This window comes from Stegostoma tigrinum, chromosome 27 (assembly GCF_030684315.1).
Source record: "Stegostoma tigrinum isolate sSteTig4 chromosome 27, sSteTig4.hap1, whole genome shotgun sequence".
Classification (NCBI taxonomy): domain Eukaryota; kingdom Metazoa; phylum Chordata; class Chondrichthyes; order Orectolobiformes; family Stegostomatidae; genus Stegostoma; species Stegostoma tigrinum.
In genome coordinates this window covers 48,001,740-48,018,739 of record NC_081380.1, presented here as the reverse complement: position 1 = coordinate 48,018,739, position 17,000 = coordinate 48,001,740, and the positions used below count along the sequence as shown (strand labels likewise).

The window sequence follows — 17,000 nt, the reverse complement described above, 5'->3', positions numbered from 1 at the left end:
AGTCACTGTTGTAATGATGGAAGCACTGCAGCCAACATGCATACAGCAAACTCCCACAAACAGCAATGCTATTATGGCCCAAATAACCTGGGATATTTTTGTAATGTTGAGGGATAAAAATCAGCCTAGACACCATATGCAGCAGGAACAGGAGAAAGCTGTTCAGCCCCTCAAACCTGCTATTCAATAGGATCACGGCTGATCCAATATTCCTCATGTCCACTTGCTTGCATTTTTCCCCATAACCCTTTATTTCCCTACTGATCGGGAATCTATCTCAGCCTTAAAATGTACACAAGGACTCCAGTCCCACAGCTCTCTGTGGCAAGAAGTTCCAAACCCTCTGGCAGAAGAAATTCCTCCTCATTTCAGTCTTAAATCAGTGCCCCTTTATTCTGGGACTACGCCCTCTGGTCCTAGAGTCTCCCATGAGGGGAAATGGGATAGGATTTATGACTATTTGGAAAAGCATAGCGTGATTAAAGGGAATCAGCATGGCTCTGAGAGGAGCAGGTCATGCCTCACAAATCTTAGAGTTCTTTGAGGAAGTCACGAGACAGGTTGACGAGGGTTGAGCAGTGGATGCGGTGTACATGGACTTCAGAAGGCATTTGATAAGGTGCCCCACGGCAGGTTCATTCATAAAGTCAGGAGGTATGGTATACAGGGTGATTTGGCTGTCTGGATTCAGAATTGGTTGGCTGACGGGAGGCAGAGAGTGGTTGTAGATGGTAAGTATTCTGCCTGGAGGTCAGTGCTGAGTGGTGTCCCACAGGGTTCTGTTCTTGGGCCTCTGCTCTTTGTAGTTTTTATAAATGACTTGGATGAGGAGGTTGAGGGGTGGCTTAGTATGTTTGCTGATGACACAAAGGTTGGAGGTGCCGTTGATAGTATCGAGGGCTATTGCAGGATTCAGCGAGACATTGACAGTATGCAGAACTGGGCTGAGAAATGGCAGATGGAGTTCAACCTGGATAAATGTGAAGTGATGCATTTTGGAAGGTCGAACTTAAATGTGAATATAGGATTAAAGGCAGGATTCTCGGCAGTGTGAGGAACAGCGGGATCTTGGTGTTCAAGGGCATAGCTCCCTCAAAGTTGCCACCCAAGTGGATAAGGTTGTTCAGAAAGCATATGGTGTTTTGCCTTTCATTAACAAAGGGATCGAGGTTAAGAGCCGCGAGGTTATGCTGCAGCTCTACAAAACCCTGGTGAGATCACACTTGGAATATTGTGTCCAGTTCTGGTCGCCCTATTATAGCAAAGATGTGGAGACTTTGGAGAGGGTGCAAAGGAGGTTTACCAGGATGCTGCCTGGACTGGAGGGCTTGTCTTACGAGGAGAGGTTGACTGAGCTCGGACTTTTCTCTCTGGAGAGGAGGAAGAGAGGTGACCTGATCGAGGTGTACAAGGTAATGAGAGGCATGGACAGAGTCGATAGCCAGAGACTTTTCCCCAGGACAGGATTGGCTGCCACGAGGGGTCATAGTTTTAAGGAGTTAGGAGGAAGGTATAGACGAGACGTCAGAGGGAGGTTCTTTACCCAGAGTTGTGAGCGCATGGAATAGTTTACCAGTGGTAGTTGTGGAAGCGGAGTCATTAGTGACATTTAAGCAACTGCTGGACATGCACATGGACAGCAGTGAATTGAGGGGAATGTAGGTTAGGTTATTTTATTTTTGGATTAGGATTATTCCATGGCACAACATCGTGGGCTGAAGGGCCTGTACTGTGCTGTACTTCTCTTTGTTCTATGTTCTATAGCTATTCTCCTTCAGTGTTCCCTATTCCCATTTCCTTCTTCAGATTTACTTTGTTGGGATGAATGACGACAGAATCTCCAAGCAGGTATACAATAGGGAACTGTCTCATGGAAAATGTCATCAGACTGATGAGTACAAGTGATACAAGGACAAAAAAAAAGCCTTACAAACTATAGTGCAGACTGTCTCACGGGAGGACACCTGTAGCTAACCAGCCCACGTGGAGGCAAGCTCTGAAATTCAGTTCAGTGTCTTTCAAGGAGCATCTTCACCAATTTTGCAAATATCTATTTTGGCCAATTAATGCCAGACAAGAGAGTTGCAGAAATTCCCTTACAAACCGACAATATGAATGGTCAGCCCTGGGGATGTCCATGCCAATCTTATACCAGTTTGGAGGCAACCCACAAAAGATCATGAAAGTGCCTACGGTTCAGATGTACTGTTGCTACACTTGAAAGGGAACAGAAAAGATTTACGAGGATATTGTCAAGATTAGAGGGTTTGAGCTACAGGGAGAGGCTGAGTAGACCGGGGCTTTTTCCCTGGAACGTCAGAGGGTGGGAGGTGACATCATAGAGGTTTATAAAATCGTGAGGGGCAGGGATAGAGTGAATAGACAAGATCTTTTCCCTGTGGTGGGGGAATCCAAGGCTAAATAGCATAGGTTTAAGGTGAGAATGGAAAGAGTTAAAAGGGACCTAAGGGGCAACTTTTCCACACAGAGGGCCGAAAGACCTGTACTGTGCTGCACTTTTCTATAAGGGGAAATATCCTCTCGGCATTTCCTCTGTCAAGTCTATAAGTCAAGCTTAAGAAACTTATACATTTCAATTAGATCACCAGGGATAACTGCTTTGTTCTTCTTTGAAATAAAGACATGAAATCTTTTAGATTCAAACAGGCAGATCGGTTCTCAGTTTCACATTGCATCTGAACTAATGTACCTCCAACAATGCTGCACTCCCTCACTACTGCACTGAAATGTCAGTCATCATTTTTGTGTCCAAGCACTGGGGAGTGACTGAACCCAGAACTGTGTTACTCAATGAATAAAGTGTTGCCAACAGAGCCATGGCTGACAAAAACAAATGGTAAAAGATTAAAGTTAATCAAACAGGGTTGATTAAGAACCAAAAACAAAATTTGTGGAGTAAAAGGACACAACTGTGGTACTTTATCAACACTTATTATGGAGGTAGTAGAGCCATCACACAGCACTGTAATAGATGAAAAGGAAAAATTTCACAGCTTGAATGTCCTCAAACTGATTCAGTCCAGATGATGTGCATTCTAAGTTGTGGGAAGTCAGGGTGGAAACTGCAAAGTGAATGTTACGACCATGTTTTACGAATGGGTAAAGGATAAACACAGGAATCACACAGAAGTCAAGCTGGTAGTGAGGAAACTTTTAGATACAAACATTTACTTGCCGTTTGGAAAGACATGACAATAAATGACAGCCAGCATGAATTTATTCATGGCAAATCAGGTCTGGCAAATTTGATTGAATTCTTCAATAACGTAACAAAGTGTTGTAGGGAAGTGAGGCGGGTATGCATCCAAATTTTCAAGATAATGTACCACATAATTAATATGTCAGAAAAATAGGAGCTGAGAGATTAAAGTGGCAGTGTCTATGTTAGAGAAATAACCTAAGGGGCAGGGATTTCTGTAGTGTCTTTAACCTGCTGCATTGCTGTACCGATGGAACATTTTGTTTCATTCATAGTAGCACTTGACATGTGTTGCACTCAATTCTGTGCATTTCAATAAATAAAGTTACAAATCAGAAGGACGACTCACCTTTAAGCTGGGAATGGTGTACAGCAAACATGTTTATAGCCATGAGCTGCAGCATGCGGGTATTACCAAGGGGGGATGGACTATGTTGAAGCAGTGCTCGGAACTCCTTCAGAACATTTGCAGCCACTGAAGGAAAGGTCTCCATCCTACAATAGAAACACAAAAATAGTTTGCATTTATACAGCACCTTTCAAAACCACAGGATGCTCAAATGTTTATTAAAGCTAATTAAGTATGGAAGTCCAGTAGCTAATGTGCATAGAGAAAAATTCCACAAAGAGAAAATTCATGTTAATGAATTTGGTCACGGATAGTCAGGCCACCAGAAAGAATTCCTCTGCTTTACTTAAATTGTGCCCTTGAATATTTTACACCCACTTCAGGTGGCTCTCTACTACCTTCTCATGGGCAATTCAGAATGGGCAATAAAAGCTGGCCCAGCCAGTGGAGCAGATATCCCATGAATGTACAAAGAAATCACAACCATTTGAATAACCGAACATCACGTTGAAAGAAGTTTGGGTAGAAACAGAATATTGGAAACAGTCCCAGAGAATGAAGGGTGGGAAACAGAACAAATTTTTCAAAAAGAGAAATAGGGATCAGCAAGGAAATTGCAGCCCAGTAATGCTTATCCAAGTAACTGACAAATTGTTCAAGTTTGTAATATTGGATGAAATTACTGAGCAACTAAAATTAATCTAGATGAAACATCATGATTTCTGAAGGGCAGGTTACACTTGACCAAACTAAAAGCATTACTGCAAAAATACAAAGGGTAAAGGAAATACTGCGTATATTTTTATCTAGATCTTCAAAAATATTTTGAGAAGCTTAAACAAAGAGATATGGTAAAAATAATAGTACATCAAGTTAAAGAGAAGGAGATGGAGCGATGATTCAAAGGCAACAAAGTATTGGTATGGGTAATGGAAGTTTCTATAAATGGAAAGATGTAATGAATTAAAGTCCACTTGAGTCTGAACAGGGCTGCTCTTATTTAGTTTGAACTTGGCAATCAAAACAATGTTGAAATTTGGCAATAATAAATTTTAAGGGGTTGGAGCTTACAAATTATGGCCAAGAACATGAAAAACTTTTGAGAAATGGGCAAATAAATGGAAGATACAACAGTGGAAAAGGAAGATACATGTCAGATGATGAGATTTTAAATGGAATGTCAATGTGGTGGCATCATGGCTATTGGGCCAGCAAACCTGAGACTGGATTAATGTTTTAGAAACTAATTCAAATTCTGCTGTGGCAACTGGAGAATCTAAATTCAGTTTGATTAAAAAAATCTGCAATAAAGAACTAATCTCTGCCAACATAAGAACAAAAGTAACAGAGTGTTGTTAGAACTCATTTGGTTCACTAACGTGTTTCAGGGAGGGAAATTTGTGATGCCTATCCAGTCCTGTCAGTACAAGTGACTCTAGACCCGCTGTAATGTGACTGGTTCTTAACTGTGAAATCACCTAATAAGCCACTCAGCTATTTCAAACAGCTATGAAAAGGCCCAATTATAATAAAAACACACCTATTACCTGGCATTGACCCAGGCACCAGATGTAGAAACGGCAGATCCTACCAATCAATCCTGCAAAGTTCTCCTCACTCACATCTGGGAACTTGCAACCAAATTGGGAGAACTATTACACTGACGAAGCCAATTATTTAGTTTCCTCCACTGCCATCCCTGAACATGTTCTGTTTAACTGGCGTGACAGATTGACCAGAGCTGGCAGCACAGTGGTACAGTCAGGAGGAAGTGGACCCGGCAATCCTCAATAAATCTTTGAACTCAAAGTCTCATGACATCAATCAAATATAAACAAAGAAACCTCATGCCAATTACTGCTCATTCATTCTCTGATGAACTAGTGCCCTCACAGATATCAAGGTGTGGAGCTGGATGAACACAGCAGGCAAACTGACGTTTCGGGCCGAGACCCTTCATCAGACCATTTCTGTTGAAAGGTCTCGGCCCAAAACGACAGTTTTCCTGCTCCTATGATGCTGCTTGGCCTGCTGTGTTCATCCAGCTCCACACCTTGTTATCGCAGATTCTCGAGCATCTGCAGTTCCTATTATCTCTAGTGCTCTACCACGTTGTACACCACTTAGAAGAAACAGAGAAGAAAATTTAAAATGTAAAAATAAATTTTTAAAAAGTCAAGGAAACAGAGGCCAGCAAGGGCACAAAAGTTATGCTGGGTGGAGAGTTTAACATCTATGTGAATTGATGGCGACTTTCCTGGATACCAAGGAAAGAAGCACGAAACCCTGCAAAGTTGAAGTCAATAGGAATCGAAGGAGAACATCCTCCTAACTAGCAGCACTATGGGAACTACATGGACTACAGTGGCTCACCAACACCTTGTCAAGGATTATAACAACAGACCACTGTGTTCACATTCCATGAACAAATAAAAGAGAAAAGAGGATCCTTGGAGTGCACAAAAACTAACCATTAAAAGATCATAGCAGCACAGACAGGGGGAATCATGGAACAATCAATGCAATATATAGCTTGCATCGAGAGACACATAGTACAATAACAAGTTATCAATGCGGAACTTGCACAGGACCTTAGAAAGGGTTTAGTTGAGATTTTGAACCACAACGGAGAAGGTTAACCTGACAAAGATCTTTTAAGATTATAAAGAAATTTGGGAATTTAAATGGTGATATGTAGTTTCCATTGGGCTCAGCGATGACAAAGTTGGGACACAAATACAATCCCCAAAACAGACCAAAGGTGACATTAAAGAGTATTCCTAACAGTTGGGTTGAGAGGATCACGGAATTCCCTAACATCAACCATTTCTGAAGTTATGTTCATAGGCTTTCTCAAGAAAGCAGCATAGAAATAATGCCTGTGAAAGGTCAGAGTACAAGGAGCACAAAAATGAAATTAGGTGAGAAAGTCACAATACAGATGCAAGCAGATTGTTACACATGGCAGACAGAGTTGAACTAGGGGATACAGTCTCAGAATAAGGGACAGGCAATTTAGGACTGAGGTGAGAAATAATTTCTTCACTCAGGGAATGGTGAATCTTTGGAATCCTCAGACAGAGGCTCCATTATTAAGTATGCTCAAGACAAAGACTCACAGATTTCTACAGACTGAAACTTCAAGGGATACAGCAACATTGCAGGTAATGGTGTCAAGCAGAAAATTCACCAATGATAACAGTGAATGGATGAGCAGCTCAGGGGCTGAAAGGTGTCATCCTGAGCCTAATCCTTATGCTACAAGAATGATGCATTTCTGTAGATTGTGATCTTTGCCATCACCTATACCCAACATTCTACACTGAATCAGGCGATTGCTTTGTCCTTTTACCCTTTGGCACTACAAATGATTCCATGCAGAAGGCTCTAAGTGATGCCAACTGAAAAGACTGTCTCATGTCTGCCCTGCCTTTGAATCCAGATTCCAATCCTTAAAGGTCATTGTCTAGCCCAATCCACCACCACAACCGTCATTTCCATCTTCAAGTTGTACATTTCCCCCAATCAATGTTCTTACATAGCATGTATTTCATCAACATGCCCCTCAAAAGTGGAAATGGTTTTGATAAAGAATTTGTCTATATTCAAAGCGCTGTTCTGACTGCAATTACACATAGGATCTCCATGTCCCTAGCAAAGACAACTCTCTTCTGTTTATCCATGTCCTGCCATCTCTCAGTCACTGCTCATAACAAAGCAGATTTTCATTGTCAACTTTCAAATTACTTCTAGCAACTGAGCAAATCTCAGCTACATCAATCACTTGCATAAATAGAGTGAGAGTAGGGTGATTACTACATCACTTCAGAAGACAAAGAAGGTGATGAAAGTGACTTTGATGTTCTGAATTTTTGTAATGGAAAATTTGGCAATGAAATCTGCTTTATATTAAAAAAATGAATTCAGTTCCCATCAGAGAGCTATCTATTTCCCCAACTTCAAAGTATAACACAACCTAAATCCAACAGTCACACACACACATCAAAGGTGCAAGGATCTGAATTACAACTCACCTGTGCCATCATATGCATTTAAACCTGAATCTCGGCTGAGCAAGTGCCATGGTATTCCAGCCTAACATAAACTCTAGCTCTTTGGTTGTTGCCAAGTTGTCAAGTGTAGTTGAGAACAGATAAACACATACGGGATCCAAACACAATGCCGATCCAAGTATGAAAATTCCAACCCACAATTTCTGCTCACTTCCATTACTATGAAATTCTGATTCATTGGGCTTGCTGGCAGGTCTGCTGAGTCACAGCCCTGAGCAATCAATCAGGACAGTGTAAACACTAACATTATCTCATTTCAGTGGCAAACTGCAGTTTTGTTTATCAACTACACCTCAAGTACCAATTGCATTTCATTTTGCATACCATGTTACAGATACACACTTCCTTACCCAGAGTCACTGACATACTGGTGACGTTGAACCTGCAATAACAGGAGTGAAGTCTTCATCGCTTTCTCAGAAGTTGGGCAATTCCAACATGGCCATTTTATTGGTCATTCCTAGCAGCCCTGACAAAATGAAGAACTATTTTCTTGGACCAAAGCATTTTTGATCATATCCTGTATCACAGTAGCTTTCTAGGCCACTTTAGAAGTCAGAGTGAAGTACATTATAAGACTGGAGCCATGTACAAGCCAAACTCAATAAGCCAAACCTTTCCCAAAGGAAGCAATACAGTTGAGTTTTAGAATCCCTACAGTGTGCAAACAGGCCCTACGGCGCAACAAGTCCACAACGAACCACAGAGCATCCCACCCAGACCCATCCCCCTATAACCCACCTAATCTACACACCCCTGAACACCATGGCCAATTTAGCATGGCCAACCCACCTACCCTGCACATCTTTGGACTGTGGGAGGAAACTGGAACACCGGAGGAAACCCACGCAGACACAGGGAGAATGTGCAAACTCCACACAGACAGTCACCCGAGGCTGGAATTGAACCGGGGTCCCTGGCGCTGTGAGGCTGCAGTGCTAACCACTGTGCAACCCCTGCGATAGGGTCAAAAAGTCAGCTTTCATGATTATTTACTTTCTAGTGTACATCCCCTCAAATTATCAAATTTATTGACTTACATTTCATCATTTGTTTTGGAGAAATCTGAATTTGAGACCTCTGGAATTGTAGTTCTAGTCTAATCATTACCAATATACTTTATGCTTAACCATGTCCTCATTCATTGCATCTTCAAAATCAGGAGCATGATACTACTTATAACAAAACCAAAATACTACAGATGCTGGAAGCCAGAAGCAGAGAACGCTGGAGAAACTCAGCAGGTCTAGCAGCATCTGTGGATAAAGAAACAGAGTCAGCATTTCAATTCCAATATGACCCTACTTTCAAGCTGAAGAGTAGCTATGCCAGGCTCAAAATGTTAAATGTTTCTCTCCGGACCTGCTGAGTTTCTCCTGTGTTCTCTTTGTTTGTTGTATGAAACTACTTGACTGATTTAATATATATAGCCAAAATACACTGATCCTAATTTTGAAAAGAATCAGCATTGGTGGGAGGCTATTCTTTGTATCTGATATAAACAAGCTAGAAACTATCAAGCAAAACTTCATTTCCTCGACAATTCTGGTGTGTATTGCATTTGGTCCAGGTGCCCTGTATAGTTTTAAGGCTCTGAGTTTCTTCACAACACATGCGTTACTGACCTCTACATGTGTTACGGATTTCTGAACCTGTCTGAGTGCATCTGGAATTGGTCCAAAGTCTTCAATTGAGAAGACTGATGTACTGCCATTTCCTGATTTCTCCCATGACATTTCTCCACAACTTATCCCATTAAGGACTAACTTGGAATCCACCACTCAGCTTACTAAAGTGCATTGCTTTATGAAACATATTTAGTCAGTAGTCTTCAACAAACTCCTTTACTAATTTTCTTCTCACTCTTTAAACATCCTGGGAGAAGCATAATCCTTCATTCTGCAGCACATTGAGGCAGTTATCATACCACATCCAGTTCTCTAAAAATAAGCGGTCAATATAACATACCCATATTGTCAGCTAGGAATAGCGACAGCATTCAAGGTAAGACTTATCCCCAACAGCTCATACCCTCTTCCCTGTACTAAATGCACCCATTTTCCTGTGTGGACATGAAGTATAGCATTGCCAGGGTTTCAGGTAAGAATGTCCCCTTCACACCAGCCCGAATCCTAGTTGTGGCTAGCCACCATATCACACCAAGATACCATAGTCATTACACCACTGCTAGATCACTGGGTGTTAAAAGCTTCCATACAGCTGGGGATAGCAACTAGACTTCACCAAATTACCAAGATGAGAATAACTACTTTCCTGCACCAACAGCCTGGGAAGGGTCACCATTCCCTATCAAAACTCCCAGGCACCAGAGATTATGGCACCACAGCTTAGACCTCCGATAAGGGACAGCTTTCAATATACAACACCCAGAACCTACTCCATACAAAGACCACCGCCCTCATCTGAAGGTGTGTCTCTGGTACAACAAACAACTATGAGCCAGAAATCTATCTTCCCCTCTGAGAGTTTGTGATAACTATCTTTTATGTACTTCATCATACAATGCAAGTGCTGAAAGAACTCTGCATTCACCTTCTCCTCTAATGGACAGCACCTCCTCCACTGAATGACAAACATTACAGCAGAGGGCTTTACCGGAGTAAGAATTCAATTGGGATCCTCTCCCTTCCTGAATGAGTCAGATCTGAATTTGAGATCCAGGGTCACAAATCTGAAAATGCAAACTGAGGTAATGTTTCATAACTGGGAGACAGGGAGCAGGAAAGCCTGTCAAAATTGCTTCACTGCAGTTACAAAGTCTCCTCTTTCCCAAAGTTGGATGGACTTGACTGATAGACAGGTTGAGTAAAAATTATCCTTAAACACAGGGTTTGTTTTCTCCATAATCTGTGTATTCTTTCACACAACGTAAGTTTGCCAGTAATTAGTTGCCTTTTGTGGAAACAGAAATAACTGTAATTCCAGCTATAAGAGTTCACATCTTATAAAATGCAGAACTTTTAACATCATCAACTCTGAATGCCCTTTGCTACCTTCAGAAGTACCCAATGTTAAAATGCTGCATATCCTTACAAGCATACTTGTCTTAAAACAGAACTTCTGTTAACCAGTAGAACTGAAATGTCTTTGAGTGGCAGCAATTCTCCTTCAGGAGTTCTAGCAGCAAATAATTTGTACCAACACAACACATTCCAAACAGTTTACTCACAAGTAACCACTAAAAAACCTCAGTGCCACATACCGTCATGAACTAAATTAACATTTGCATTATTCTGAGTTAGATTACCCCAATTGCACTAATCAGTTAGACAGTAAGCAACAGTAAGCAATGCTCAAGTTTTCCACTAACTGCTGACTCCTCCCGAGAGATGCCAACATTCTTGGACTTTCTCAGTTTTCAGTTCCCGGGAACAAACACTAAAATCAAAGCAATAATTCTACTCTGATGTCAGGGTCAATTAGAATAGCAACCCAACACAAAGCACCAATCGAAATGCACATTTAATTAAAAAGCAAGCATTTGTTAATTCCCTGAAAAGCGCACACACTGAGACAAATGCCAAAACACATGCAGACATAGACACGCACACCGAAATGCACCAACATTTACCTCGCAAAAAGCACATGCACAGACCAAATCTCACTCTCACCGACACAGCCTCCCACAGTCAAAGACACGCTGAAACAAATGCACACAAACACCTGCCAAATTACATGCACTCACGTGCATACTGAACAAACAGATACCAAAACACCATAGCACATACCAAAACATGCACACATATAACACTCATTAAAAAATGCACACAGACACACACCTAAACATGTACACAGAGCTGCAAAACAAGAATAAGGCTTCAAATCCTGTTTGAGATAATGGGAACTGCAGATGCTGGAGAATTCCAAGATAACAAAGTGTGAGGCTGGATGAACACAGCAGGCCAAGCAGCATCTCAGGAGCACCAAAGCTGACGTTTCGGGCCAACTCTCCGACACCACCTCCTACCGCCCCCTTGATCATGACCCCACACCCGAGCACCAAACCAACATCTCCAACACCATTCATGACCTCATCACCACAGGGGACCTCCCACCCACAGCCTCCAACCTCATTGTTCCCCAACCCCGCACGGCCCGTTTCTATCTCCTTCCCAAAATCCACAAACCTGCCTGCCCTGGTCGACCCATCGTCTCAGCCTGTTCCTGCCCCACCGAACTCATCTCCACCTATCTAGATTCCATTTTCTCCCCTTTGGTCCAGGAACTCCCCACCTACGTCCGTGACACCACCCACGCCCTCCACCTCCTCCAGGACTTCCAATTCCCTGGCCCCCAACACCTCATATTCACCATGGACGTCCAGTCCCTATACACCTGCATTCCGCATGCAGATGGCCTCAAGGCCCTCCGCCTCTTCCTGTCCCGCAGGCCCAACCAGCCCCCCTCCACCGACACCCTCATCCGCCTAGCCGAACTCGTCCTCACCCTCAACAACTTCTCTTTTGACTCCTCCCACTTCCTACAGACTAAGGGGGTGGCCATGGGCACCCGCATGGGCCCCAGCTATGCCTGCCTCTTTGTAGGTCACGTGGAACAGTCCCTCTTCCGCACCTACACAGGCCCCAAACCCCACCTCTTCCTCCGGTACATTGATGACTGTATCGGTGCCGCCTCTTGCTCCCCAGAGGAGCTTGAACAGTTCATCCACTTCACCAACACCTTCCACCCCAACCTTCAGTTCACCTGGGCCATCTCCAGCACATCCCTCACCTTCCTGGACCTCTCAGTCTCCATCTCAGGCAACCAGCTTGTAACTGATATCCATTTCAAGCCCACCGACTCCCACAGCTACCTAGAATACACCTCCTCCCACCCACCCTCCTGCAAAAATTCCATCCCCTATTCCCAATTCCTCCGCCTCCGCCGCATCTGCTCCCACAATAAGACATTCCACTCCCGCACATCCCAGATGTCCAAGTTCTTTAAGGACCGCAACTTTCCCCCCACGGTGATCGAGAACGCCCTTGACCGCGTCTCCCGTATTTCCCGCAACACATCCCTCACACCCCGCCCCCGCCACAACCGCCCAAAGAGGATCCCCTCGTTCTCACACGCCACCCTACCAACCTCCGGATACAACGCATCATCCTCCGACACTTCCGCCATTTACAATCCAACCCCACCACCCAAGACATTTTTCCATCCCCACCCTTGTCTGCTTTCCGGCGAGACCACTCTCTCCGTGACTCCCTTGTTCGCTCCACACTGCCCTCCAACCCCACCACACCCGGCACCTTCCCCTGCAACCGCAGGAAATGCTACACTTGCCCCCACACCTCCTCCCTCACCCCTATCCCAGGCCCCAAGATGACATTCCACATTATGCAGAGGTTCACCTGCACATCTGCCAATGTGGTATACTGCATCCACTGTACCCGGTGTGGCTTCCTCTACATTGAGGAAACCAAGCAGAGACTTGGAGACCGCTTTGCAGAACACCTCCGCTCAGTTCGCAATAAACAACTGCACCTCCCAGTCGCAAACCATTTCCACTGCCCCTCCCATTCTTTAGATGACATGTCCATCATGGGCCTCCTGCACTGCCACAATGATGCCACCCGAAGGTTGCAGGAACAGCAACTCATATTCCGCCTGGGAACCCTGGGTATCAATGTGGACTTCACCAGTTTCAAAATCTCCCCTTCCCCAACTGCATCCCTAAACCAGCCCAGTTCGTCCCCTCCCCCCACTGCACCACACAACCAGCCCAGCTCTTCCCCCTCACCCACTGCATCCCAAAACCAGTCCAACCTGTCTCTGCCTCCCTAACCGGTTCTTCCTCTCACCCATCCCTTCCTCCCACCCCAAGCCGCACCCCCATCTACCTACTAACCTCATCCCACCTCCTTGACCTGTCCGTCTTCCCTGGACTGACCTATCCCCTCCCTACCTCCCCAGCTATACTCTCTCCACCTATCTTCTTTACTCTCCATCTTCGGTCCGCCTCCCCCTCTCTCCCTATTTATTCCAATTCCCTCTCCCCATCCCCCTCTCTGATGAAGGGTCTAGGCCCGAAACGTAAGCTTTTGTGCTCCTGAGATGCTGCTTGGCCTGCTGTGTTCATCCAGCCTCACATTTTATTATCTTCAAATCCTATTTAATGCTCGTTATTACACTATAGAGACTGCATCATTCTCTAATACCTCACTCAAAGGGCTGAATGCTTAGAATTCTCTCTCCAAGACCCATGGAGACTGAAAAATTCAACAAATTCAAGTCTGATTTGGGTAAGACAACAAAATGTGGGGCTGGATGAACACCATCATCTGCAGTTCCCATTATGTCTGATTTGGATAGATCTTTTATGAATAAGGCAGCCAAGGGTAGCTGTAACTGTCAAGAAAGTTGGGTTGAGACTCCAGTCAGATCGGCCTTTCTCTTACTGAATAGTAATGCAGGTGCTCAGAGTCAAATGGTCAATTGCTGCTCTTATTTCTGATGAATCACAGAATTCCCACAATGTGCAGGCAGGCCATTTGGCATTTTGAGTCCACACTAACACTCTGAACTGCACCCCACCCAGACCAACTACCCTACCCTGTAATCCAGCATTTCCCAAGGCCACTCCGCCTAACCTATATATCCCTGGTCACCACTGGCTATTTAGCGCAGCCAATCCACCTAACCTACTTTGGTCTTTGGACCGTGGGAAGAAACTGGAGCGCCCAGAGAAATTTCACGCAGACCAGGGGAGAACGTGCAAACTCCACATTGTGAGTAGCCCCAGGGTGGAATCAAACTCAGGTCCTTAGCGCTGTGAGGGAGCAGTGCTAACCACGGAGGCAAAGTGTCCTGTGGTGTACCTGTGTTCACTGAATAACAGCTTTATCCTACAATGCCAATTATTGATGTGAACACAAAGAAACAGCTAGCTGTAAGGAACAGCACTTAATGTCATGTAACACTCTCCATGAGACAACAGAGATGAGCAACTATGGTCCCTAAAAATTCCAAGACATATGAAGAGAATTTGCATGCAACCGTGGCACGCTTTTGAGGCACTGACCAATTTACAGTATTCTTCACAGGATTTAATTCCAGATTTACAGAATTAATTAGTCATCAAAAACTCTGAAATAAGTCGTGGTCATTGTCATTGTCTGTAACACTAGCAGCGACATCACTTGACTACTAAGCATGAGGCTGGGAACTTGAGTTCAAATCCCATCTTGGCAGCTACTGGAAATTAAATTGAATTAATATTTTTTAAAACATGGCATCTTAAAGCTGGTTTTGATAATATAGCCAGCCACTGTTGTAAAAACGAATTAGGTTCACAAATGTATTTCAGGGAAGAAATCTGACATCCTGACACGGATTGGCTGACATAACTCTAGACCCACAATTGTGTGATGGACTGTTAAAAGTCCTCAGAACTGGCCTGACGAGCCGTTCTAGCTCATTCCCACTTTCCATGAAAATGTTTTTTAAAAACTAAAACAGTACTAAAATTACATTAAAAGCAAAACCCTCTGATGCTGGATATCTAAAATAAAAGGTAAGTGGAGAAATTCATCAGGTCTGACGGCATCTGTAGAAAGAAAAACAAAGATAACACTTCGAGTCTGATATGACTCTTCTTCAGAGTCCTGTCAAATGTTCAAAACATTTACTGTAGTTCTCTCCACACATGCCAGTTCCTTTAGCACTCTGCATTTGTACAAAAAAATGATATGATGCTTACAGTTAAAAAGCAGTATCTTTTAAAAAGCAACGATTAGCCGTTTAACAAGATTAGCTGTCACTTCAAACCGGAGTGTGCATCACAACTCACTGGGGTAGTGCACTGGAAATCAAGTCCTTTCCAGAGTCGTCACAAATATGAAAAGGTAATCAACTGTCAAATTATGCAATCCCATCTAACTGTCTAATTAAAGGTTGAACATGCACACCAGTTTTGTTTTTGTAATAAGAAAATAACTCCTTATTGTAATCAATTGTTTTTAACCTATGGGAGCTGTAGACAAGTTAAGTTGCCAACCTATAACTCAATCGCTTAAACTTTAACCCTTTTAAAAATTCCTATCCATCTAGAGACATGAATGTTACAGGGAGACAAAAAAAATCCATGAAACAGTTTGACAGCACCGGATTAGATCATTGACATCAATGGGTTATTTTCTTTTCCTTCCTTCTCATTTCTTCAGACTATTTGCTGAAGAAGAGGTTGTGAATTTACCCAGAGGGTTTGAACGTGGTTCTACATTTTGCCCTTTTAACAGGGGTCTTACATACAGAGTAGCTCATAGAAAAAGGTGAGGGAGAATTACTAGCTGTTCGGGATTCTCCTCTAATCAACTTCAAAGGGGAAGAAGCAGAGAGATATGGAAGTTTTCTCTTTGCAAGCTTAGAAGGATCTTCAACCGAAGATGCTAAGTGAATGATCCATCTCAGGACTTCCCCATGAGGACCCTAGGATCACATATGCCTGTCTTAAAACTAGAGGGAGTGAGAATCAAGTGGAAAATTCTCCATTTGTTGGGATCACATTCGCACACAAAGGAAGATGGTCATCATTGACTCTTGATCATTTCAGACCCAGGGACATCCCTGTAGGAGTTCTTCAGCGTAGTGCCTTTAGCCCAATTATCTTCAACTGCTTCATCCATGACCTCCTTCCACCACAAGGTCTGAAGTGGGGATATTCATTGATGATTGCACAATTTCAGCATCATTTGCAACTCCTCAGATACTGAAGTAACACATGTCCAAATGCAGCAAGAGCTGGGCAATATGCAGGTTTGGGCTGAAAAGTAGCAAGTAACATTCGTGCCACTTACCAGGCAATGACCATCACCAGCAAGAGACAATTTCATGAAATGCAAAGAACAAGTGCTCACGTCTTCATTGTTTCCAAAGTATTTGACAGAAAATACTTGAATACTTTTGAAATGCAGACATTGCTGTTCTGTCGGAAATACAAGACAGAATTTGTCCAGGAGGTTCCAGAGACAATGGCAGAAAGATTAATATGGTCTGGTACTTGACTTTTGAGGAGGAACATCAGCCAATAAAGGAGAGATTTCACTGTTCAATCTTTCATCATCACCTGAACATGAATACAGGACCTTGGTTTAATATCTCAACAACAGATTCACTTGTGGTCTTAAATGTGGAGCATCCCAAGGTGCTTCACAGAAGCTTCATGATCATAAGAAATAGGAACAGAAGTAAGCCTACAGTCTCTCAAGCCTGCTCTGCCATTTAATTGGATCATGGCCAATCCAACATTTCTCAAGTCCACTTTCCTGCCCTTACCATGTAACCCTCAGTTCCTCTACTTATTAAAAATCTCTCTCAGCCTTAAACATAATAA

The 17,000-nt window shown here is 43.3% G+C and overlaps 1 protein-coding gene across 2 annotated transcripts in view; it reads right to left on the bottom strand.

Moving 5' to 3' along the window:
- Positions 1-17,000, bottom strand: part of smg6 (SMG6 nonsense mediated mRNA decay factor) — a 389,388-nt gene that overhangs the window by 273,932 nt on the left and 98,456 nt on the right. For both annotated transcript variants that reach the window (XM_059655460.1, XM_059655461.1), the window contains exon 10: positions 3,570-3,715. In XM_059655460.1, coding sequence (XP_059511443.1) covers positions 3,570-3,715 — 146 coding nt within the window. The remainder of the gene's footprint in view (positions 1-3,569; positions 3,716-17,000) is intronic.